Source organism: Cervus elaphus, chromosome 6 (assembly GCF_910594005.1).
Source record: "Cervus elaphus chromosome 6, mCerEla1.1, whole genome shotgun sequence".
Lineage (NCBI taxonomy): Eukaryota > Metazoa > Chordata > Mammalia > Artiodactyla > Cervidae > Cervus > Cervus elaphus.
In genome coordinates, this window is record NC_057820.1 from 43,574,178 (window position 1) to 43,600,463 (window position 26,286).

Genomic DNA, 26,286 nt, shown 5'->3' on the forward strand with positions numbered 1-26,286 from the left:
TTTAATGTGTTTTATTTACTTTTCAATTGAAAGGAGTCCCATCCCCATCTTGATTTCTAAATTCACTAACTCAGCAAAGCTTCTCAGTCTGAGCACTGTTGACGTTTTGGGTTGGGTAATTGTTTGTTGTGAGTAGAGTCCTTTGCATTATAAGATGTTTAGTAACCCCATGGCCTCACCTAACAGGTGTCGGTAGCACCCCTCAATTGTAACAACCAGACTTTTCTTCGACTTTGCCAAATGTCTCCTGGAGGTACCCTCCACCCTCCATGCTCCTTTGAGAACCAGTGCTCAATGACATGAACATATCTTCTGCCCTCACAATAATGAATTGTGCATTGCCTTGAATTTACTTTGTTTCCAAAGTTTCCAAAGGAAACTTTTATAATACTTGATATTTTTTTTTGGCCATGTGGCATGTGGGATCTTAGTTCCCTGACCAGAGGTTAAACCCATACCTCCTGCACTGGAAGCATGGAGTCTCACCCCTGTCCTGCCAGGGAAGTCCCAACACTTGATACTTTTATCTTTGTATCTTTATGCCAACTTACAGTAGTCAGCAACATTAAAGAACTGTATCCAAGCTTAGATTTTGAGAAAGAGATTGGCACTTAGGCCAGACCTTTCTGGAAAACTAAATATATTATTTTTAAAATTTTTAAGTGACTGCCAACCAGAGTCACTTCTAGTCAAGAAACACTGCCTTAGGTGCAAAATTGGTATTATATGTTAAGCAAGGGGCAGCCCATGTTTCATTATTATTTCTTCATTTATTGTTTATAAAATACTATTTTACCATGGAAAAAAATTACAGAAAATATGTTCACTTTAGCCTATTATTACCATTTCCTATATTAATCATTTTATATTTGAGAGTAACTTAAATGCCTTTCACCTATTTGTATATATATACATTGTATCTGTAACATACATCAGTAAGACAATTCAAGAGCTTCAGGTAGATGGGGGGCTTCCTATGGAATAATAGGTATTAGAATAGGGCCTCCAGAAAGAGACAATGAGTACTAATTTGGTAAATAAATATCTTCTGAATATACATGTATGGTTGTCTGACCACAGTTTTCTGTTCCTCAAATTGGTTATTTGTTTTAAGCAAAACTAAGGGCTTCCCTTACTGCAGCCATGAAATTAAAAGATACTTACTCCTTGGAAGGAAAGTTATGACCAACCTAGATAGCATATTAAAAAGCAGAGACATTACTTTGCCAACAAAGGTCCGTCTGGTCAATACGGTGGTTTTTCCAGTAGTCATATATAGATGTGAGAGTTGGACTGTGAAGAAAGCTGAGCGCCAAAAAATTGATGCTTTTGAACTGTGGTGTTGGAGAAGACTCTTGAGAGTCCCTTGGACTGCAAGGAGATCCAACCAGTCCATCCTAAAGGAGATCAGTCCCGGGTGTTCATTGGAATGGCTGATGCTGAAGCTGAAAGTCCAGTACTTTGGCCACCTCGTGCGAAGAGTTGACTCGTTGGAAAAGACCCTGATGCTGGGAGGGATTGGGGGCAGGAAGAGAAGGGGACGACAGAGGATGAGATGGCTGGATGGCATCACTGACTCGATGGGCATGAGTTTGAGTAAACTCCGGGAGTTTGTGATGGACAGGGAGGCCTGGCGTGCTGCGATTCATGGGCTTGCAAAGAGTCGGACATGACTGAGCGACTGAACTGAACTGAACTGAAGGGCTTCCCTGGTGGCTCAGCGGGAAAGAATCTACCTGCAGTGCAGGAGACTCAGGTTCCATCCCTGGGTCGGGACGATTCCTCTGGAGAAGGAAATGGCTACCCTCTCCTGTATTCTTGCCTGGAGAGTTCCATGGACAGAGGAGCTACAGTCCATAGGGTCGCAAAAAGTCGGACATGACAGAAGGAACTGAGCACACATGCACACACAAGTGGAACTAAAATGAGAATGTGAGGTTCAGTTTTTTAAACAGCCTTGGTGAAAGTTTTGTAGATGGGGTGGTTGGGTGGAAGAATTAATTGTCAATATCAACCTAGTCTTTATAACTGCATATAGGAAGGAGTTGGATACATAGCAAACCCCATAAAAAGTACCTTGCTTCCTTTTCCATAATTTTCATGATGGTGTGAGTGTTCTTCTGTCACTTAACACAAGAGCAGTCAGAAGTATTTATTGAGCATCTACTGTATGCCCAGGATTTCCTAGAGTGGTAGTTCTCAGCTGGCCGTGATTTTACATGCCAGGAAACATTCTGGCATGTCGAGATATTTTTTATGATCATGATGGAAAGGGGATGGTACTAGCATCTAATGGGTAGAGGTCAGGGATTCTGCTCAAAGTCTGACAGTGTACAACCCCAACAAAGGTTCATCTGGTCCAAAATGTCAGTAATGTTGAGATTGAGAAAGCTTGCACTAGAACAGGGTGTTTGGGAGGATATTAGTATGTGAAAGTAACTTAAGACAGGATTCTTACCTGGCGGTTGCTTATATAGTTGGAGAGAAAAGATTAGTACTTCCAAGGTCTACATAGTGTAATATCACCCTAAGCGAAGTATACATAACCTAGTAGAGACAGGACAGTTTTAATGGAGAACAGTGTTTGAGCTTGGTCTTAAGAATATGTGGGCCTTAATTTTTTTTTTTTTTTTTACATTATAGAACATCCTACACTCTACCTAATAAACACAAAACAAGTACAAACAGAAAACACTGCTGGATCCTGAGTTGTGACCTGTTCCTCTCATTTGTATTAATTTCTTTATTGTAAAAACTTGTTATACTTCATTAAGCTGCTATTTATCAACCTAAAAAGATATACTCAAGGGAAACTTCTGTTTTAATCTGTTTCCATCTACCAAATAACTGAGCCAGAAATTCAGCAATCTTAAGCTCACTCCCTGTCCAGAAAGTCACCAAGCTCTGTTGATTCTTTGTTCATAGGCCCTTTCCATTCATTTCTGCTGCAACAGACTCTTCAGGCTGATAATCAGTTCAGTTCAGTTCAGTCGCTCAGTTGTGTCCGACTCTGCGACCCCATGAACTGCAGCACACCAGGCCTCCCTGTCCATCACTAACTCCCGGAGTTTACCCAAACTATTGTCTGTTGAGTCGGTGATGCCATCCAACCATCTCATCCTCCGTCGTCCCCTTCTCCTCCTGCCCTCAATCTTTCTCAGCATCAGGGTCTTTTCAAATGAGTCAGCTCTTCGTATCAGGTGGCCAAAGTATTGGAATTTCAGCTTCAGCATCAGTCCTTCCAATGAGCACCCAGGACTGATTTCCTCTAGGATGGACTGGTTGGATCTCCTTGCAGTCCAAGGGACTCTCAAGAATCTTCTCCAACACCATAGTTCAAAAGCATCAATTCTTCGGCGCTCAGCTTTCTTTATAGTCCAACTCTCACATCCATACATGACAACTGGAAAAACCATTGTATTGACCAGACGGACCTTTGTTGGCAAAGTAATGTCTCTGCTTTTTAATGTGCTGTCTAGGTTGGTCATAACTTTCCTTCCAAGGAGTAAGCATATCTGAATTGTTATGGAAGGCTCATTAAAGGCACTCACTTAAAGAATTGCATATCATTCTCTTCTTGACAAGCAAAGTCTAGTCTATGCTATTGCCACTTTCAGTTGGATCCTATCACAGATTAAGATCTAAACTCCTTGGTTTTGACGATATAGTTATTAAGGATTAACAACTCATCTCTGGTCAACAGCACTACTCATCTTCTCTCTCTCCCCCAATTCTGCAGCTTATTGGAATGCTTACTGTTCTAACACCAACATTGTCAGGTCAGATACTGTTTATTGATTGTCTAAATACCCCTTTTCTTTATTTTGAGAATAGCTACTTATAACACAGACATTACATATGAAGAATCAATCTTTGACCTTCCAGGCAAGTTAAGTTCGGCCTTCTCTGTTTTCACTCACATTGGAAGCATATTTCGTTAACACATCACATTGCAGTGCAGTTGTGTGCTTTTATGTCTCTATGTTAAAGGTGAGTTTTAAAGTAAGGATAGCACTTTACTCTTGGAGATTTCTCATTTTTCTTTTTATTCCTGGATAAAGTGCAAGTGCAATTGACCCTTGAACAAGTTGGGGATTGGGGTGCTGAATCCCGTTCATTGGAAAATCTGCCTATAACTTTACAGTTGTAATTCCACATCCCCAGATTCATCTAACTCAGATGGAGTAGTACGTTTTTACTGAAAAAAACTCAGATAAGTGGACCAGTGCAGTTCAAACCCATGTTCAAAGGTCTGTTGTACTTAAAAAAAAAGGCCGTGCTAAATCAGTAAATGAATATTCAGTATTCTATAGAATACTAAACTATATAATAATAAACTTTGTTCCCCATTTAATACAGAAATTCAAGTCTTCCTATGAAGCATTATTGAACTATGATACGCTTACAGTAGAACATAATGACCTAATACTCTTCAGACTTCACTGGAAAAATGTCGAGCTGAGCCTGGTGCTAAATGATAGAAAAGAGAAATTTGAAAAAGGAAAAATGACAGCAAGTATGAGTTCTGAGAGCAGCAGTGAAGAAAAGTCAGAAGAGCATGTGGATGTGAGGCTGAAGCACTGCTTGGCCTATGTCCTCCACACGTCAGGCACGACAGGGGTACCTAAGATTGTCAGAGTCCCTCATGCGTGTATAGTGCCAAACATCCAGCATTTTCGGTAAGTTCTGTTCTTAGAATCCTTCTTCAGAAATTGTAATTTAAAGGGAAAAATGAATTTTGAACTGTCTGTTCTTTATAACTCTTGTTCCTATTGACAGTCCTAAGTAATCTGGGTCTCTTGTTTCAGTTACATCTGAACTTCAGTTCTCTGCAGAGTAGGGCTGCACCTGTTTGATCCAGACCTGGAGTCAAATAGCAAGTGATATGTTTGGAAAATTTGCTTCTTAATTATTAATAAGAAGAGAGGAAACATTCCTAGCAGAGGTACTGGCAGAGGTATGGGAGAAAGGAGGAGTTTGGCTTGCTAGAGTGCATTGGGTCTGAGCTGAAGAGTAGGAGACTTATGACCTCGGGGACAGGAGCCTGATAGCCTCTGTTGGAGAAGTTTGAACTTAATCCAAAAGGTAATAAGGAACCATTAAAAAGCTTGCATTTCATTAAGTTTACTCCTGTAGCATTGTGGAGTTGGTTTTACTGTTACGGCTGGGAGATGAGTAATCTCTGTAAAGTTGAGATTCTCAACTTTTGAAGAAAGAAGAAAATAGAGGGGGAAGGGAACCAGACAGAGAGAAGCAGTCTTAGGAAATCGAAGGAGGAAACAGATGTAGAACGAGAAACCTCATGAGACACATATGTAATTTTATGTCATTGTGAGTCTTATGTAATTAAAAAGTTTTTAGTAACCGCATTTAAAAAGTAAAAAGTGAAATTAATTTTAACAATATTATTCAATATACCCCAAATATTATCATTTTAATATGTAATCAGTGTAAAAATTATTTGTGAGGTATTTTACATTGTTTTTTGTACACTAGTTATTTTCAAGCTCTAGAGTATATTTTACACTTTACACGTCTCTGTATGGAGCAGCTACATTCTTAGTGCTCAGTAGGCACAGGTGTCTAGTGGCTGCCGTATCCTATGCACAGATCTAAAAGGAAGCAATGGTTAAATGCTGCAGAGGTGTCCGCTGTAATTGACCTTTCTGGTCTTTAATGACTTTTTGCTTCTAATGCCCAGAGCTGAAGACTGTACAGGCTGGAGATAAGAAAATGAGGGATAAAGATATGGAAACAGCAAACATAAGGTGTTATTTTCTGGAAACTAGTTTTAATAGAAATGAAAGAGTTATGGGAAGATGTGTTTTTTTTTTCCTTTGCTTTTAGATGGGAGAGCTGTAGTCTGGACATAAAGAATTGGTGGCGAGGATTGGTTTGGATAATCAAATAGAAGAAATATGGTAAAGGAGGAAGATACTATGAGATAGGAAGAGATGATATTTAAAGTATTGGGTGGATATACATCTTCTTTAGAAATGGTTAAAATTGGAGCTTATCTACATAACAGTAGGGGGAAGGGAGGGGAAGAAAAGGCTTCTATGGGAAACACAAATAGGTTTCTTTAGGAAAGACAGGAGGAGATAAACTATGGTAATGTTGACCTCTGCGCGTGAGAATAGTTTTCATCATCATAAAAGTCCCTTGTAGAGGGTAGAGGGGGTTTATGGTAGGTTTACTCTTGGTGCACTTTCTGGGAGTAAAAGTCACCCTGAAGATGGAGTTTATGGCAGTCTCATTCATTCCCCAGAGGTTTCTGCTGTCAGTCAGATAAGGAAAGTTCCAAGAAGGCGTCCTTCTGCATCTGTTGAATCCAAAATGTCTTCAGCTTGAAATAATTTTTATACCAACTCTGGGGGTCCAAGTTGGTCCCCACAATACCATACTTTAAGATATTTTGAAGTTAAGGTAATTCCTAATTCTAGATAGAGTGAGTTTTTTGTTGCTAATTTTTTTTCTTGGCTGTGCCAAGTGACTTACAGGATTTTAGTTCCCCATCCAGGGATTGAGCCCAACCACAGCAGTGGAAGCACTGAGTCCTAACCTCTGGACTGCCAGAGAATTGCCAGTTTTTTGTCTTTAAGTTCAAGCAGTGTCTTCATCTCATCACTGACCATCCATGCTCAGTAATAGCTTTACTGCATATATTTTGTTCTGCTCTTTGTTGAGATACTGAGAAAAAGTGCCAAATAATGAGAAAAGGGAGTCAGAGGCCTCTATTGATCATCACTGAAGATGCGGTGTGGAGGAAGTCAAGATTCTCCCAGAAAAGCAGAACCAGGAGGATTTGTCAGGGATCTTTTACAAGGAGTTTACTTATACCTGTAGAGGCTGGCTGTCAAGACTCAAGTCCGTTGGGGAGACAGTTAGAAAGGGTGACTGTGAATAGGCTGAACCCAGTGGGCACGTGCTTGTCCACAGGCAAGCCAGGAAAGAGAATCCAGGGGGGGAGAGTAATTGCTGACCCCGCTGCTCCATGGAGTCTCTTTTTCAGAGAAGGCCTGAACACACTCTCTCTCTCTCTCTTTTTTTGCCCATGCCTTGTGGCATGCAGGATCTTAGTTCCCTGACCAGGGATTGAACTCACGTCCTCTGCATTGGGAGCACAAAGTCTTAACTACTGGACTTCTAGCAGAGTCCCCTAAACACTCTCTTACAGGCCTTCCGACTGAGAAAAGCCAGCCAATCCAGGATAACCTCCTTTTTGATTAAAGTCAGATGATTAGGAACCTTAATCATATCTACAAAATCTCTTCAAGTGGTGCCTAAGTGCATAAAATATGTCATGGTAAAAAGTAGATATGGCTTAAAATGACTTTTAACCCTTACATTTATAAAGAAGAGTTCTAGAATTAATAACACCATTTTGTTTAAGAGAGAAAAATAAATCTGGCCAGTATCTGGAAACTTAAGGATCATAAAAACTTTTTTAGGATGTATGTTTACTAAATGTTAGGCATTTCTCGTAATTACATTCTGTCTTGCCTTAGGGTGCTTTTTGAAGTCACTCATGAAGATGTTTTGTTTCTGGCTTCACCTCTGACCTTTGACCCTTCTGTGGTGGAAATATTTGTTGCTTTGTCAAGTGGAGCCTCTTTGCTTATTGTGCCAACTTCTGTCAAAGTGGTCCCGTCAAAACTAGCTGCTGTTCTGTTTTCCCGTCACAGAGTGACTATTTTACAGGTACATTTTATGAGCAAATAAAATGTTTTGTCTTTCATTGTTCAATATTGTGTGTTAGAATATATTTTGTATCTATAGCTCTTTACGGTGGATTCATGGTAATCTAGTTAGATTATCAAGGGCTGTCACCTGATGATGTCACTTTTTGTTTGAGAATGAAAAAAAATCAGTTCCGTTTATTTAATAGAAAATTCTTTTACTGTGCAATTTGTATATATTATAATAACTAAAGGAACTCAACTTTTACTCAAACCTGTTGAGATACGCCTCTCTTTTCTTAAAGCTTTGAATTTATTTTTTTTCCCACTAAAAATTGGTTTAAGTAAGTTAAATTATAATTGACTTAGAAATTTAGATTTTCTGATTTTTACCTCAATATATTTATATTAACCTAAAAAAACAAATATTTTTTAAATTTGGCATTTTAAAAGATTTTAAAAATACATCTGAAAGTATGTGACTGGTACACTAGCCTTAAGATATTTCATTGTTAAGTGGTTAATTAATAGAATTATATGCAGATCATGATAAATCAAAATTTTTAAAAATGAGACTTGAGAGGACATTAAATTTCTTCCCCAGAGACAAAATTTGATGCTGACTTTCTTTTTGGGCAATGTGTTTTTCATCCTATTAAAAAAAATCATATATATATAGGTATAGATGTAGATACATAAATGAAATCATTATAGCAATGTGACTTGCTGGGTATCACTGATATAAATTTTCTCATCTGTTAGTGAATTATTCTGTGAACCTGGGCAAGATTTTAATATAGCTTTTATTTTCCTATAAAATTCAAGGAGCATAATTTTTCAGGGAAAATATAATAAGTTCCTTAATAGATTTGAGTGATAGTTACTTAGAGAAAGGAAACTTCCCTTGCTTGTCGTCAGTATGTTATGCCTCTTTAAATCTGATCCCCTTACTTAATGTTTTGGCACAATCTCAGATAAATTTACTTTAGCACTGGTTTTTAACCTTTTTGGGATCATAGATCCTTCTGAGAAATGGATATATACTTACTAACTCTGTTCCCAAAATACAGCAGTTTTCACATATAATGTCCTTGTGATTTGATACAACTCACAGTATATACTTACTAGAAATATTATTAGCAGATGACTTTTGACTTTGTAAGGGTTCCTTGCACAGATTTTATTTACTAATAACCTTGTCCAAATCTAATTGGATACTAAGCAAGGGTCTTAAAAGCTTTCAAAGAGAATATATGCTATTAAAGTTTTAAAAATGAAAAAAAAATACAATATCTTGAATTATTGTGCGGGAGAAAGGCCCCAAAGTGAGATGGACTAAGTGTTTGAGGAAATTAAGAACCTCTTTATTTCAGGAGTAAAGAGTTTTCTCTTATGAAGGCTCAATATTTGGTTTCTCACAAACCTACAGTATATTTGGGCATTTTTTGCATACTCTAGATAACAGTGTTACATTATTTCAATTTGATGCCTTTTAAAAGTGAAACATTTTAGTTAGAGCAGAATCTTAGGTTTCTAGCTACCGAATTGTCACTATGTGTTTTTCATTTTTATGTGAATTTCTACTTAGACAATTTAGAAGAAACTGTAACATTTTCTAATTGCTTTTTCCCCCCTGTCATTTGCTAAGTCCTGTTTTCCTATGCCTATGACAATTGGTTGCAAAGGATATTGAGTTGTATTGTGCCACTAAATTCATAATTTCAGTTTATATGAATATCTGAAAAGTGTTACTGTGCTTTACCTTGCTGAACATTGATAGTTGTGCATTCATTTATAGAGTTCAAAGTTGACGTTATACTTAACACTAGAAATTAGACCAGAATATTTCAGATTCACCTTATTGAAAGTGGAGAACAGAACCATTTGGCCATCATTTTTATTTTTGGCTGTTCTGAGTCTTCATTGCTGCCAGACTTTTCTCTAGCTGCAGTGCACGGGCTTCTCACTGCAGTGGCTTCTCTCGTTGCAGAGCATGGGCCGTAGGGGATGCGGGCTCGGGAGTTGCGGCTCCCAGACTGTAGAACACAGGCCCGAGTTGTGGGCATGGGCCTAGTTGCCTTGTGGCGTGTAGGATATTCCCGGGTCATGAGCCACCAGGGAAGCCCTCAGCCATCCTTTTGACAGGAGGTTTTCCTTGTGATAAGACTTTGGTGGGACAATTAAGAACTTGACTTAACAATAATTACATGCTGGGGTGTAGGGTCAAGCTACTACTTAAATATTTTGACATGCCATAACCTTAAATAACCTCCCTGAATTAAAATTCAGGTTGTCCTTTTAGCTTTTATTGAAAGAAACCATTTAAAAATACTTATATGGAACCTGTGACCAATGGCCAAGTGAGGAGACTGGCAAATCTTCTCCCCAAAAAGCAACTATAAAGCTCGACAAAATTGACAAAAATAGCCATTTCCACACTTGGAAATCAACTATAGACATACAACTATCTGCAAAGTGGTTATGTTTTTAAAAACTGTTGAGTTTTGCAGTAGAAATGGGAGTCTGTGGCCTGAAGTTTCAGTGGTGAGGAGGGCAAGCACATTGCTGGCTGACACCGAGGCTTCATGCATGTACATAAGAGATACAAAAAGGCCTGTGGAAAATACAGGCTGGATTAAACTTAAAAATGACTTAGTTTTGAATAAAGAAGGCACAGTGCCAAGGAATTGATGCTTTTGCACTGTGATGCTGGAGAAGACTCCTGAGAGTCTGTTGGACAGCAAGGAGATCAAATCAGTCAATCCTAATGGAAATCAACTTTGAATACTCATTGAAAGGACCGATGCTGAATCTGGAAGTTCCAATACTTTGGCCACCTGATGTGAAGAGCCAGCTCGTTGGAAAAGACCCTGATGCTGGTACAGATTGAGGGCAAGTGGAGAAGGGGGCGACAGAGGATGAGATGGTTGGATGGCGTAACTGACTCAATGGACTTGAACTTGGGAAAACTCCTGGAGATGGTGAGGGACAGGGAAGCCTGGCTTTCTGCAGTTCACAAAGAGTTGGACACAACTTGGTCGGACACAACTTTGTGACTGAGTAACAACATCAGTCCATTCCCAGGTTCATCTGTATAGACAATCTGTCTAATCATTGGTTGACTTCTGAGCTATATAGACACAAGGTGACCCTAAGGAAGTAAGACTTGAAAATAGAATATGTATTTTATTATTTATTTTTTGGCTGTACTGCACAGTTTGTGGAATCTTAGTTTCCCGCACAGGGATTGAATCTGGGCCTCAGCAATGAAACCACAGGACCTCCAGGGAATTCCTGAATATGTATTTTAAAAGTCAACTAAGCCGCAACACTAGTGGCCACATATCACAAGGGAGACAGAATTCACATTTAGCCTGGCAAGTTACAAACAAATAAGCAAACAAAAAATCCACAACAAAGCATTTCATAACAATAAAAAATGGTCAGTACATCAAGAAGTACATTGTTATATAAACAAGATGGTATTTGCCTAAAATTAGAGGTTCCAACTACATGAAGCAAAAATGGACAGAACTAAAAGGAAAAACAAATTGACTCAATGGTTTGAAATTTGAATACCCTATTTTCGGTAATTAAATGAAAAACTAGACAGAAATCAGTGCACATATTTTAAAGAAGACTTGAACGTTCTCAACCAAATTCCATATGCAGAGCACTATCCACCAAATTCAGAGTACACATTCTTTTCAAGTAAATTTAACATTTCCTAGGATAGAGTGTATGCTAGGTCATGAAACAAGTCTCAGGAAATGTAAAATGTGTTGATGGAAAATTAGTCAATCTAAGAAAGGAATAGAGAATTTTATTTGAGCCAACGTGAGGATTGTAGGCCAGGAGACAGTTTTTCAGAAAGATCTGAGGACTATTCTGCCTGTTAGAAGTCAAAGCACAGTTACATACATTTTTGAGACGGAAAGTTATACATTGAAGTGACATGTTGGTAGTTTACATAGTCCAGATCTGCATGTGTAGGACAAGTCAGCGGGTCATATCTGTTGTTTATATCCTGCCCAGTCTCCCGTATTTTGTCATAGCACCCTGAGTAGACTGAGACAAAAAAGAATGAACTATTGATACATGTATCATGAATCACAAGGCATTTTCACTCAATGTAGAATGAAAGGAGCCAGCTTATAATAATACTTGTTGTATGATTCCATTTTATAAAATTCTAAAAAATGACAGCTGACCATAAGTGACAAAAAATAGATCAGCAGCTGACTGGAGGAGGGGTCTAGTTGGAGGGTAGAATTATAATGGTACATAGGTAATTTTAGGGCTGAAGGATATTTTCGTTATCTGGATTGTGGTGACGGTTTCACCAACAATATATCTCAAAATTTGTACACGTTAAACATGTATAATTTATATGTCAGTATTATCTTAATAAAGTTCTTTTTTAAGGTCTTTACTCACTGTGCTGCTTAAGCACATTTTAAAAACACTTTATATACTTTTTCTACATAGAAATAATGAAAGAGGAAATGTAAATTGTTTTATAGATTTTGTTGTTTTTATCTTTAAACCTTTTTGTCTATAAATTGCATAATGAAACAATACTGTGCTTAAGTTTTTTACTAAAGCAAAATTTATATCCACATTAAAAAGGTAATGTGCTTCAGTAGTTTTCCAAATACGATTTGCCATTTAGTAAACATAGCCTTAATTTCCATGTGAACTCCTAATGTTAAACTTTGAACTAATTACTACAATTCTTTTTTTAAAGAAGTGAAGGGGAAAAAATAGTTTATTTTTGATGTATTTACAGGCAACGCCAACATTGCTTAGAAGATTTGGATCTCATCTCATCAAGTCAGCTGTTTTATCCACCAGTACTTCTCTTCGCATATTGGCCCTTGGTGGTGAAGCATTTCCATCATTAACTGTTCTCAAAAGCTGGAGAGGAGTAGGCAATAAAACACAAATATTTAATATTTATGGCATCACAGAGGTATCAAGTTGGGCGACTTTCTACAGGATTCCAGAGAAGATTCTTAACTCTACTTTGAAGTATGAGTTTCAGTTAATACAAAGAGTAGAGAGAGGGTATTTTTCCAGTATCTTAACACAAATAGTGTTCTTGATAGGCACTGGGGTCATTATTTTAGCACCACTGTTTTATCTAGAATTCTATGCTGGGAATTCAGAAAACTGATACTACAGATTCTGCTAAAGCTTTTTATAACTAAACAGATAACTTTTACACCTAACCTTTTCCACTTGGCAGTCTTTGAATTATAACAGAAACTTTTTTTTCTTCATTTGGTACAGTGTGATTTAAATACATTGGTGAATATTCTATTCAAGTGAAAATTTTAAAATTTGGTTTGGGTTGTTGTGTTTTCATAGATGTGAATTGCCTGTACAACTGGGATTTCCACTGCTTGGAACAGTAGTTGAAGTCAGAGATACTAATGGTGTCACAATTCAAGAAGGCAATGGCCAAGTATTTTTAGGTGGTTTTACATTTGTTGATTGGGAATGATTTTTTTTTTCCAAGAAAAAAAGTCTGTGTTAATTTTATTCTTTCCTCAGTTTTTCTTAAGTCTAGTATTCTTTTCAGTGATGGTAATTTTTAATCTCATCCTCACAGTCAATGAAACATTTAATCAGTTACATGATTATTTTAGATAACTGTGCCTAATACTCTAAGGGAAGATAGAAAAGCAATTTAGGAACTGTAACTTGCTTTGTATTTCTTTTATAGCCTGAATTTTAATTAGAATATTTAAAATTTTAAAATTATTTTTAAAATGTTCTTAATCACATATATATTTTTAGAAATAATTTGATCACTTTGCTTATTCTACTAAGGTTGTTATTGTATGTAATTTTATCTGATAACATTTAAAAGTGAGTCCGCAATTTTATATATATATATTAAAACTTTTAAACTTAGTAAGTGAGCTTTTGAAAATGTTCTGATTTCATGGTTTTAATTTTCCCTAAATATTTTTATTACATTGGTGTTTATATCTTGTGAAGGTGGCAGAAATAGAGTATGTTTTCTCGATGGCGAAATGACGGTCCCACTTGGCACAATGAGAGCCACAGGAGACTTTGTGACTATAAAAGATGGAGAGATATTTTTCTTGGGACGAAAGGACAGTCAGATCAAACGTCATGGCAAACGTCTTAACCTAGAACTTGTACAACAGGTAGAAATGTTTAAATATTAAATATCTATTAACATACACAGGTATTAGAGGCAGCCATAACTAATTTGCTTTGCCAGGGTTCTCTCTCACTATTATTTAGACCTCAGACTTTTGTATTAATGATGAATTACAGTAGAAGACATGGATAATTCATTGTATACTTTACTGTCATGTTGAAGAGAGTTTTGTTTTTAAATAAGTGACAAAATGGATTTTTATAACTGAAAGTAAATTTATTTTGCTCTGGGAGCTATTGTTTTTGGAAAACATTAAGAACCCTGTGTGCTGGTGATAGTGATAATAGGAAACAATTTTTAAAAAATCTCTAGGGAATTCCAGAATTTAATTTGACTGTTGATTTCAGAGCATTTAGGAAGTTTATTTTTAAATGTCCTCATTGGCAGATTTGGATAATCTCTCTCATAGGTTGCTGAAGGTCTTCAACAAGTGGAGTCTTGTGCAGTTACATGGTATAACCAGGAAAAATTGATTTTGTTCATGGTGACTAAAAATGATTTAGTAAAGGATTACATCTTTGAAGAACTGCAGAAACATCTTCCAAGTCATGCAGTCCCAGATGAGCTTGTGTTAATTAATTCTCTGCCATTTACATCTCATGGTAAAATAATTTGAAGCTGCTTTGTTTCAATGCCAAATGATTGTAATTGTGTTCATAACTAGTTTAAAGACCACTTAAATCCTTATTGTTATAAGTAATACTAATATATATTGTGGTAGACCCTCTATTAAATACTTTGTAAAAGTAATTCATTTTATCTCAGAAAATCCTGTGAGTAGGTGGTATTATTCCCATTTTCTGATGTGAAAAATAAGGCTTAAGAGGTTAAGTAATTTTCCCCAGATGACATTGCTAGTTAGAGTTGAAATTCTATTGAGAACTGTTTGACTTCAAAACATGTATTCTAAATCACCAAATTCTATTACTTTCCCAATTCTATCTTTAATATTTATTTCAAGATGTGGTAATTGCTTAGTAAATAGTACTATTTCTTTAACTCTTTAAATGAGATGAACATTAGCCCCTCCTTTCTTCTTATCTGATACTACATTCTGGGTAGCATGAGGCTGCTTTCTTTATTATTGATTATCTATGACAAACTATTCTATAGGATTTCTAACCTTAACAATGAAAAATGTGTCTGTTGTGACTAATGAAGATATGAAGGGTTCAAGCTGAAATTTAAAAGTTTTTTTTTCCTTTATATATTAAGGCAAAGTTGATGTTTCTGAGTTAAATAAAATATATTTAAACTACATAAACTTGAAGTCTGAGTGTAAGCTCAATGGAAAAGAGGAACTTTGGGAAAAATTACACCATTTGTGGAAGGTACAACTTTTAAGATACAAATTTGTTGTTATAAAGAAGTCATTGTATATCTTCGGGGAATGTAGCATCCTAATAAGTCTGATAAAATCTTCTAAGAATGTTAACTGCTGTCCAGATGTTAAGTAGCATAGCTTTGTTTATTCACTTTGTATTAAAATAAAAGTTAGGTTCTGTAATGCAAGATTAGATTAAGCTCCCTGTATAGAGATTTATCGGAAGTTAGGTAGTAGTCATAAAAGGCACAAGTAGACAAAACTTCTCTTGACGTAAGTTTTCCCTGAGAAGGTAGTTGAGTACAGTTATACTTGTCCAAGTAGAGAAAATAGCCCAGTCTTGCTGTGCCACAGCCTGTGGTATAAAGGCTTTAACATCATTATTCCATGAGTTTCAATGATGTGTATGTTTCTGCTTAAGGGAATTTATATTATTTATACACACACACACACACATATATATAAACAATCAAACACTTTTTTTGAAATATATATATTTACCTTGATTTATAGGTCAGTATAATTTTTCTTAAAATATGGAGTTTTCTAAAAGAAAGATGTATTTGTATAGTCTTATCTAAAAAATAGAGGATATCTAAATAAAAATATTACCCACTTCATTTTTAGATTTGTGGAAAATAATTCTGATATATATATGTGAAGTTAATGAAAATAACTATCCCTATATTATAGAAATATCAGATATTATTATGGGTTTTATATATATATTGTGGGTTTTATAATTAGTAAATCAGATGTTTTCAGTTTTCTAAAAGAAAGATGTATTTGTATAGTCTTATCTGAAAAATAGAGGATATCTAAATAAAAATATTACCCACTTCATTTTTAGATTCATGGAAAATAATTCTGATATATATATGTGAAGTTAATGAAAATAACTATCCCTATATTATAGAAATATCAGATATTATTATGGGTTTTATATATATATTGTGGGTTTTATAATTAGTAAATCAGATGTTTTCAGTTTTCTAAAAGAAAGATGTATTTGTATAGTCTTATCTGAAAAATAGAGGATATCTAAATAAAAATATTACCCACTTCATTTTTAGATTCATGGAAAATAATTCTGATATACATATATGTGAAGTTAATGAAAATAACTATCCCTATATTATAGAAATATCAGATATTATTATGGGTTTTATATATATATTGTGGGTTTTATAATTAGTAAATCAGATGTTTTTATAATTTGATTTCCTATTGTATGGGTAGAAAAACTGCTCTAAAGGGAAGTATAATTTGCAGTCCTAGGGTAGGCTTGTCACACTGTTGGTAGGATGATGAGGGGCTCCTTTACTATATAGAAAATCATGTTAAAATTTATTTTGTGTGTTTTTTGTTCATCTCAATAATGTAAGTACTGTCACTTATATTACTGTAAGTGCTGGTTTTAGGCCTTGAACATCAATGTATTTCTCCCTTCTCCAATCTGTAGTCTGTTCTGAGTCTCTCAGAAGATGCTTTGAAGATTCCTGATGAGTCACTCTTCTTAAATAGTGGTGGAGATTCCTTGAAATCCATACGGCTCCTCAGTGAGATTGAAAACCTTGTTGGCACATCAGTACCTGGGCTTCTGGAAATTATTCTCAGCAGTTCTATTTTAGAGATTTACAATCACATCCTTCAAACAGTGTTTCCAGATAAAGATCTGACACTTAGCAAGAATCATGCCATGAAAAGAAAATTCAGTGATGTTACTCAAGAGGAAACCAGTGGAAAATCTTTACATCAGGAATCTGTCGTGCCTTTACATTGTGACAATGAGATCAATGCTTTTATTGCACTGAGCAGAGGGAGTCAGATTTTGTCTTTGAAGACTGATAGGTATTTAACTAAGTTGGGACATTGCCCTTCAGTGTATCCTTCTGATTTAATTTCACAGACTGACATTCAAAATAGAGAAAGCCTAAATACTCCACCTCTTATTGGGAAGTCAGAAGATCCATCCTGTGTTGTAGAAGTTTCTGAAGAGGAGACACCTGTGATTAGGGCTGAGAAAATGGAGTTTCGTGTGAGGTGGAGGTCAGACACAGGCAAATGTGTGGATGCCTCCCCTCTGGTTGTAATACCAGCTATTGATAAGTCATCTGCAACTGTGTACATTGGCTCCCATTCTCGTATAATGATGGCAGTTGACCTTTACTCTGGAAAATTGAAATGGGAACAGATTTTAGGAGACCGCATTGAATCCTCAGCATGTGTATCTAAGTGTGGAAACTTTATTGTAGTGGGTAAGTTTCTGCATTTGAGGTTTATAGAGTTAAATGGAATTACCATAAGAAAATACCAGTAGGGCCAAGTTAAATTTAAAAAACCTGTGTATAGTGGGTTTGGTTTCTGTCAAAGAATTATAATTACATGCTGATTCACAGTGTGGGCCTTGGGTCAGAGTTTCTGGGTTTGAACCTAGCTCTAAGGCTATTACCTGCTCTGTGACCTTCAACAAGTTGTGGAACTCCCTAGAACTTCAGTTTTCTCATGAGTGTATGGGCATAATAAATAAAACATGGTGCTGCGTCACAGATTATTCCCAAACTCAGTGGTTTAGAGCAATAAACACTCATTATTTCATAGTTTGTGTGGATCAGGAATTTAGAGGAGCGCAGCTGAAGTTCTGGCGCAGGCTTTCTCCTGTGGCTGCAACCATGTGAAGGCTTTGTGAGCTGGTGAAATCCGCTTCCAAGATGGCTTACTCACAGTGCAGCTAACGCAAGACCAGTTCTTTGCTGAGTTTTGGCAGGAAGCTTCAGTTTCTTGCCGCATGGGCTTTTCTCTGAGTGACCCAAGAGAGTGAGTGAGGAAAAATGCAGTACTTTTAGTGTCTTAAAGTTGTAAATGATCATTCATGCTTTATTCTGTTATTAGAAGCACATTGTTAAGTCTGGCCCCCACTCAAAGGGAGGGGAATTGGCTCCACCTCTTGAAAGGAAGAGTATCAAAGAACTTGTAGATATATTTTAAAACTACCACAATGATCGTAGAGCTTCTGAGAGGATTAAATGTGATAATTGCTTGTGAATCCTTTAGTACATGCCTGGTGGCTCAGACAGTAAAGAATCTGCCTGTAATGCACGGGACCTGGGTTCAGTCCCTGGGTTGGAAAGATCTCCTGGAAAAGGGAATGCTGACCCACTCCAGTATTGCCTGGAAAATTCCATGGACAGAGGAGCCTGGCGGGCTATAGTCCATGGGACTGCAAAAAAATTGAGCGACTAACACTTTCAGGGCCGGACTGAGTGCTCATTGAGTGTTAGCTATGAACTGCTACTCCATTTCCTTAAGGTGCAAGTGACTTTACTTTACAGAGATATGGGGGTTCAAGTATAATGTCTCCTTGACTATCACTCTCTTTTTACCCCTCCCCCAAACTACATTAAGTTTTACTTTAGTGCTCATGGACTCTGTTTACCAAAGCTTTTCAGTCTAAATACTTAGGAATATATCTCCGTACTTAAGTTATCCTGGCTAGGATCTACTTGAATCTAAATTTGATCCTTTCCTATTGAAAACCTATATTTTGTGAATTTCGCTACAGGAAACTTTCAGTTATACATATGAATTTGAGTAATCCCTCGTCCATGAAAGTCAGGTCATTGAGGTTATTGTTTGCACCCCAAGTGTCTACCCAAAGCTTGTGGCGCATGGTGGTCACTTAGTCCTTTTTTTTTTTTTTTTTACAAATTTTCCAGATTCATTGAGATGTAATTGACATATGACGTTTTATTAGTTTAAGGTATACAATATAATGATTTGATGTGTGTGTATATTGCAAAACAATTACCACAATAAGTCTAGTTAGCCTACATCACCTGATATAGTTACCGTTTTCTTTTCCTGGGATGGGAACTTTTAAGAATCACTCTCAGCAGTTTTCAAATATACAATTCAGTGTTGGTAACTGTCACTTAGTACTTTTTTTTTTTTTTTTTTTTACTAATGTATGGTTTATATTCAGTAGTATACAGTTCTGTATTTTGACAGATGCACACTATCATGTAACCACTACCACAATTAAGAGTCCATTGTTCCAAAAAGTTTCTGTTTCACCTTATAGTCATTCCTCCTATCCCTGCCACCAACCACTGATCTGCTTTTTGTCCCTGCTTGCAGGATCTTAGTTCTCTGACCAGGGATCAAAACCATGCCCCCTGCAGTGGAAGCCCGAAGTCTTAACCACTAGACCATAAGGGAAGTCCCTTAACAGTGTCTTTTGAGGAGAAGTTCTTAATTTCAATGAAGTCTACTTTATAATTTCTTTTATGGATCCTGCTTTTGATGTCATATTCAGGAGATCTTTGCCTAACCCAAGGTCACAAAACATTTTCTTCTGGAGCCGAACTGAAAGAACTTTCTCATTACCCAGCTGTTCCTGGTGTAGTCCACTATATAAGACATTTCTCTTCATCTTCACTAAGTAGGCTGTCCTTTCCCTTCTGAGCAGTAACTGCCAGAAGAAAGCATAGCAGATACTCTGGAAATTGGGCCTCAAGTGGGCAGCAGTGGTTATAATCATAGGTGGAACCACCCAGAGTGTTGGGCCAATGCCTGGATTTCACTTCCCCTGACTTACATGCCCTCCAGAAACTTGAGTGACCTTTACTTTGTAGATTTTGACCACTCCCACTTCCAATTGGAGGGTTTTTTTTGGCCACAGCAAGTCAGAGACTCCTGCTCTGTCTTCTCATCCCAGCAGCAGTTTGGAAAAATCAGTCTACTATAGTTGTCAAGACAATAGGCTCTGGAGCTTGACTTCTTGAATTCAAATCCTTGCTCTGCCACTTACTACGTGAGTAGTTTTGCCCATAACTTGCCTATAACTTAACTCTCTGTGCTTCAGTTTTGTCCTCTATATAATGTGCATATAGTCACACTTCACTGTGAGGATTACATGAGTTAATAGGAATAAAATTCTAACAGTAGTATCCTCCATAAGATAAAAAGTTAGTAAACATTTGTTGTTAAGTTCCTGAGTTGTGTTCAACTCTTTGTGACCCCCATGGACTGTAGCATGCCAGGCTCCCCTGTCCTTCACTATCACTTGGAGTTTGCTCAGATTCACATCCATGAAGTTGGTGATGCCATCTAACCATCTCATCCTCTGCTATCCTTTTCTCCTTTTGCCTTCGATCTTTCCCAGGATCAGGGTCTTTTCCAGTGAGTCGGGTCTTCACATCAGGTGGCTAGAGTATTGGAGCTTCAGCATCAGTCCTTGCAGTGAATATTCATATTGTTAATTTTAACATTTCTTTTTAAGATTTATTTATTAAAAAAAGGATTTATTTATTTATTTGGCTGCACTGAGGCTTCCTTGCTGCACGCCAGCTCTCTCTAGTTGCAGTGAGCGGGGCCTGCTCTTAACTGTGGTGTGCAGGCTTCTCTTGGGGCGCACTGGCTCTTGGGCACTTGGTCTTCTCCAGTTGCAGTTCCCAGGCTCTAGAGACACCGGCTCAGCAGTGGCACATGGGCTTAGCTGCTCTGTGGTATTGAGATGCTCCTCAACCCGGTATGGAACCTGTGTCTCCTGCATTGGCAAGGAGATTCTTAACCACTAGACCACCAGGGAAGCCCAGCGTTTCTTTTCTTTTGGCTGTGCCACGCGGCATGCAGGATCTCAGTTTCCTGAACCAGGGAGCAAACCTGCCCCCCCTGCATTGGAAGCGCAGAATCTTAACCACTACTAGACTGCCAGGGAAGTCCCAATATTAGCATTTATTGAACACTTTTTATGTACTGGGCATTTATCCTAATTATCATAATAACCCTGGATGTAGTTGTATCCACATTCAGCAGAAAAATAATCTGAGGCCCAGCAATGCTAGATGATTTGCCCAAAGGATGGCCATGACAAGATCTGAATCCAGGTCTGCCACGGCCTCTTTGTGCTGCAGCATGCTCATGTTCATTGTTTTCTTGGTAGTGAAGCACTTCATAGTACCTTGAAAATGTAAGGTGTACTTACTGAAAAGGCTTTTTTACATAAGTGGTTGCTGTTCGTTTCTGTCTTGCTGAAATGTAAATCTGAGCCAAACATAGAGCCTAAGTACACATGAAGAGCATCGAATATATGTTGTCATGATTTAAGCCAAAGAATTATTTTCCAGTGACATATCTAAATCTCATCTTTAATATTTTGTTTGCCAACAGGCTGTTATAATGGGTTAGTTTATGTTCTGAAAAGTAAGAGTGGAGAAGAATACTGGATGTTTACTACTGAGGATGCTGTCAAAAGCTCAGCAACAGTGGACCCAACCACAGGACTTCTTTACATTGGATCTCATGACCAGCATGCATATGCTTTGGATATATATGTAAGAATTCAGTTCGTCAGCTTTACACCCATAAGCATAAATAGAACAGCTTGAAATTATCAGGTGGTGTTGACTAGGGGAACAGGTATTAACTATTTTCCAAGTTTGTGATCTGGGAAGATTAAGGGGTTAATTAACAGCCTTAATCTCTTAAGATATTTTTAACTTCCTTACCAAATTTTCACAGATTTGCTGCTCAGAGTTTTGAAATATAAAGAAGTTAGAATTTACCATCAACAATAGAAAGAAGAGAATCACAAAAATATCAATAAGATATTTTATATAAGAACCTGATTACATAAAATTTTAAAATTTAAGAATGATAAAAAATTAAGGTGGGAAAAAATTTTGAAACAAATATGACATAGTTAAAACTCATAAGTATAAATGAAATTAAAAGCAAATATAAATCTATAAGAAAAATATAAAGGTCCAGATAGAAAAATATTCAACAAAGGATATAAATGGACAGGACCCTTAAGAAGAAATGACTAGTAAATGTATATAAGTATTTTGTATGTTTAAGAATCAAAGGAATGAAAATTTAATACTTTAATGATAGAGAAGCAAATTAGCTTAGAGGGTAACATTAAATGCTGATGAGAATGATAGGAAGTAAGCTTTTGAGGAAGACAGTTTGACAATTTGAATAGGTAACAATTTCATATCCTTTGACTCAAGTAAAATTCTAGGAATCTATCGTGGCAAAATAATCAGAAACATGGACAAATGTAAGCACCAGAATATCTTATTTCCAAGTTGTTTATACCACCAAGAAATTAGTTACAAATAGGGCAGAGAGAGAATGTTTTATGTTCATGTGGGATATGATCCATTAATGTAATATTTAACAAGTTTTACAGAATAAGTGAGCTAAATTATATACAAAGTGTATGGTATTCAGAATGATCTCAGGTATATTAAACTGTATGTGTGTGTGTGTGCCAAAAAGATCACAAGGCAAAAATGCTAAAATGTTAGTAGTAATCTCTGGGTATTGCCTTTTGCCTTCCTTTTATACTAACTTGATTCTCCACAGTATGTATGTGTTACTTTTATACTAAAAATAAAAACTATATTAACTGGGTAGACACACATAACTTTAAAAGGGACAGGATATATAGATTTTGTGAATCACCCTCAGAAACCAATTAATTTGCTTTCTTTTTTGCTCTTTTTTAAATTTTACTTTCTTATTTACAGAAAAAGAAGTGTGTTTGGAAGCTGAAATGTGGAGGAACTATTTTTTCTTCTCCTTGTTTGAGCCTGATTCCATATCACTTGTATTTTGCTACACTGGGAGGACTTTTACTGGCTGTAAATCCTGTAAGCATACAATAACATTTACTGATTTTATTACCTGTTTTTCTTTAATATTTTTTACTTTTGCTTGGAATTCTGAAAATTCAAAGTAGACCTCAACTAGATATAGTCCACACAGTACTGGATCAGAATTCACTAAAATGATTGACATGAAGTCTAGAGCCTTGAGAAAAATCTAAGTTCTGTGTTGTATCTTTTATCAATTTTTTAAATTGGCAGAATGTTCTCAGTTCTGTCAAGAACTTTGTGTCCATTCTAAGGAGAGAGTTTATGTGCTAGTTATTTCTTTCCTGGTTTTATTGCAGGTTTTTATCTCAGTTCTCATAAATAGCACTCATTAATTTTATAGCTGTGTATGTACACTAGCTTCATTTGTAATCAAGCTATAATATATAAGCTTCACTTATAATAGTCAGCATGCTACTGTAGCATTTTCTGATGTTACCTCTTGGAGGTTTATGGATTTGTTTTATAAAAGTAATTGATGAGTAGAATGATTTAAATGCTATGAATCACGTTTTGCCCATACCAGGCCACTGGGGACAGAGTTTGGAAACATTCCTGTGGAAAGCCACTCTTTTCTTCTCCACGGTGTTGCCTACAGTATATTTTTATTGGCTGTGTAGATGGAAATTTACTCTGCTTTACTCACTTTGGAGAACAGGTAAAAAAATGTCTAGTTCTGTTTTACTTATCTTTCTCAAAGGCATAGTAGTCGGTGACAACTAAAGTAAAATTTTATACAACATTTTTTGACCCATCGTGTTGAAAGCTAGTTCTGTTTTAATTGTTAGCCTGTGGATTTTTAAAATTTTGAATGATGCTGTAATAGATTTAAAAGATTCTATCCAAACATTGTTTTAATTTTGCCATCCTTCTTGTCCAGTGTTAAAAATGTTAACCAGTTTTTAGCCAACTTAATTATAACCTCTGTTCAGGTTGTGAAAATTGAAATAAACCCCTGCTTTTTCTATGAAAACCAAAATCTGTCACAGAACCCAGTTTACTTTGTATGGAGTTTCCGTCGTCAGCCTCGTGATCAGCAGGGTAGGCTCCTGATCTTTCGTTAGGATACTAATCTCTCCTTCTTCACCCACAAGTGACTGCAGCACAACTTCTGTGCTTTTGATTTGAGGGGTTATTCTGTGGACTTGAGTGTACCAGCTCCAGCGTAAGCTAGCCCGTTGATGGCTGTGATTGCTCCAGGTGCCTTTCATTCTGTTTCCGCCCCTCATACACTGGCAGTTTCTTTTGTTCTGTGTGACAGTTATTTTGTGATGAAACCTTTTTTTTTAAGTCTTTTCTCTAACTTTTAAAGTTGTTTTAAGTTTTTGGTTGTGTTGGTCTTCCTTTCTGTGCTCAGGCTTTCCCTCGTGGTGGTGAGCGGGACTGCTCTTCGCTGCAGTGCCGGCGTCTCTTCTCCAGGAGCACAGACTCTAGGGCACTCAGGCTTCCGTAGTTGCAGCCCAGGGGCTCAATAGTTGTGATTTGAGGGCTTTAGAGAACGGCCTCAGTAGTTGTGGCACATGGACTTTAGTTGCTTGCAACATGTGGACTCTTCCCAGATTGGAGATCCGAGTCCATGTTGCCTGCATTGACAGGCAGAATCTCATCCACTGTACCACCAGTGAAGTCCTGTGATGAAATCTTTTATTAAGTCCACTTAATATTTTTTATTTGGAAAGTAATTTGAATATATTCTCACCTTTAGATTTCTAAATAGTTAGAAGAGGCAAAGGTTCTTACTCATTTTTTTTTTCCTTCTCTGAATGAGCCAAAGAAAGATTAAAGTAATTTTGTCCAAGTCAGGAAGAAAATTGAGGTTACACACCATGTATCATGAATATACCCATTCTTTTTATTTTGCTGCTACTATGGATTTGTGAACATTACCTTAGACTTATGCCTCTTTTTCCTGTGTGTTTTAAAATATTGGCTGACAGGGTAACCTATAGTAGCTTTGAAATAAGCAAATAGTATATATCTACAAGGTAGACACACAACTCATAGCTCTTTGTTTAAAGCTTTAGTTCAACTTACTGCGCATAAACTTTTCCTCTCAGCTTACTTACCTCCTTCTTCCTACATCGGGAGACTAGAGTAAGATACAGGTTTTAATAAGATACACTGGAAACTCAGTGCAGTTTTATCTTAGAAATCATTGTCTGAACATATTAATAATGACTTTTGGATGAGGTTTGAAATGAATTTATATTATTATATAGTGGTGATTTATGTAATAAGGGCACTGGTGTTTTTTATGTTAGATTTTATCACTGGGACAGAGGTCTAATCTGAGGGTGCTACTTTTCAGAGAAAGCTATTATTTTCTCTATGTATATTTACCATTCAGTAGCCTACATCTCTCACATTTTATTAAGAATTTCATAAAGCTTTAATCTACAGAATTGTTGAAATGAGATGAGTGAATTATTTTTGCCTTTATCACCCTTCAGGTTTGGCAATTCTCTACCAATGAACCAATCTTTTCATCCCCATGTACCTCAGCATCAGAGCAAGAAATATTTTTTGGTTCTCACGACTGCTTTATCTACTGTTGTAGTATGAAAGGTCACCTCCAGTGGAAATTTGAAACTACTTCAAGAGTGTATTCAACGCCTTTTGTTTTCCGTAACCACAACCATACCAGTGAAATGTCACTGGCAGCAGCATCTACTGATGGGAAACTGTGGATCTTGGAATCTAAGAGTGGACAGTTGCAAAGTGTGTATGAACTTCCTGGAGAAGTGTTCTCTTCTCCTGTGGTCTGGGAATCAATGCTTATTATTGGATGTAGAAATAATTATGTTTATTGTCTGGATTTATCAGGTGACAAAGGTAATGAAGTGCAGTCCTTAGAATATACCTGAGATATTTGAAAATATTTTATGTTACTGAGCTTGTGGATAGTCTTATATTAAAGATTATATTTTGTTTAAGAAGCTTGTCTATTACACTTTATTGGAAAACAACCATGCTTTACTTCCTATAGGAGCAACAGATGCTTTTACAAGGAATTATAGAACAAAACACATCCTAATGCCTGTTATAATTATTAATTAAAGGAATATCGATGTTCTTCTGATTTCTATAGATGTCCTACTTTGGTTTTTTTATAAAAGACCTCTGGGAAAAAAGATCAAAATATACTTGGTGGGTTAAAAACTTAGTCTGTGATGTAATTGACATTAACACTATTCACTCCTTTATACTGAGAATCATAACAAAATGTTGTCAAAGATAGGCTCTACTTATCAAATTAGTTTCCTTAATTTAGTATTTTTAAATGAACAAAGTACCAATGTAGAATACTATATATATATAGATCTACTCTGTATTGTTTCAAGTTGATATACCTTCTTTTCTCAATCTTTGATATATGAACATTGACTAATATTTTTTACACCTGTATTTTTCAATTTATTAGAT

General features: G+C 36.5%; 1 protein-coding gene across 6 annotated transcripts in view; it reads left to right on the plus strand.

The window, feature by feature from the left end:
• The window catches only part of AASDH (aminoadipate-semialdehyde dehydrogenase), a 28,932-nt gene extending 3,133 nt beyond the window's left edge, over nt 1–25,799 (plus strand). For 4 of the 6 annotated variants that reach the window (XM_043906695.1, XM_043906696.1, XM_043906697.1 and 1 more), the window contains exons 4-15: nt 4,360–4,679; nt 7,509–7,701; nt 12,469–12,746; nt 13,050–13,156; nt 13,686–13,858; nt 14,285–14,477; nt 15,091–15,206; nt 16,662–17,457; nt 21,371–21,534; nt 22,738–22,860; nt 23,390–23,521; nt 25,314–25,799. In XM_043906695.1, coding sequence (XP_043762630.1) covers nt 4,360–4,679; nt 7,509–7,701; nt 12,469–12,746; nt 13,050–13,156; nt 13,686–13,858; nt 14,285–14,477; nt 15,091–15,206; nt 16,662–17,457; nt 21,371–21,534; nt 22,738–22,860; nt 23,390–23,521; nt 25,314–25,727 — 3,009 coding nt within the window. In that variant the 3' untranslated portion in view covers nt 25,728–25,799. The remainder of the gene's footprint in view (nt 1–4,359; nt 4,680–7,508; nt 7,702–12,468; nt 12,747–13,049; nt 13,157–13,685; nt 13,859–14,284; nt 14,478–15,090; nt 15,207–16,661; nt 17,458–21,370; nt 21,535–22,737; nt 22,861–23,389; nt 23,522–25,313) is intronic. The other 2 variants (XM_043906701.1, XM_043906700.1) reach the window with 2 other exon arrangements.
• Nucleotides 25,800–26,286: the final 487 nt, after the last annotated feature.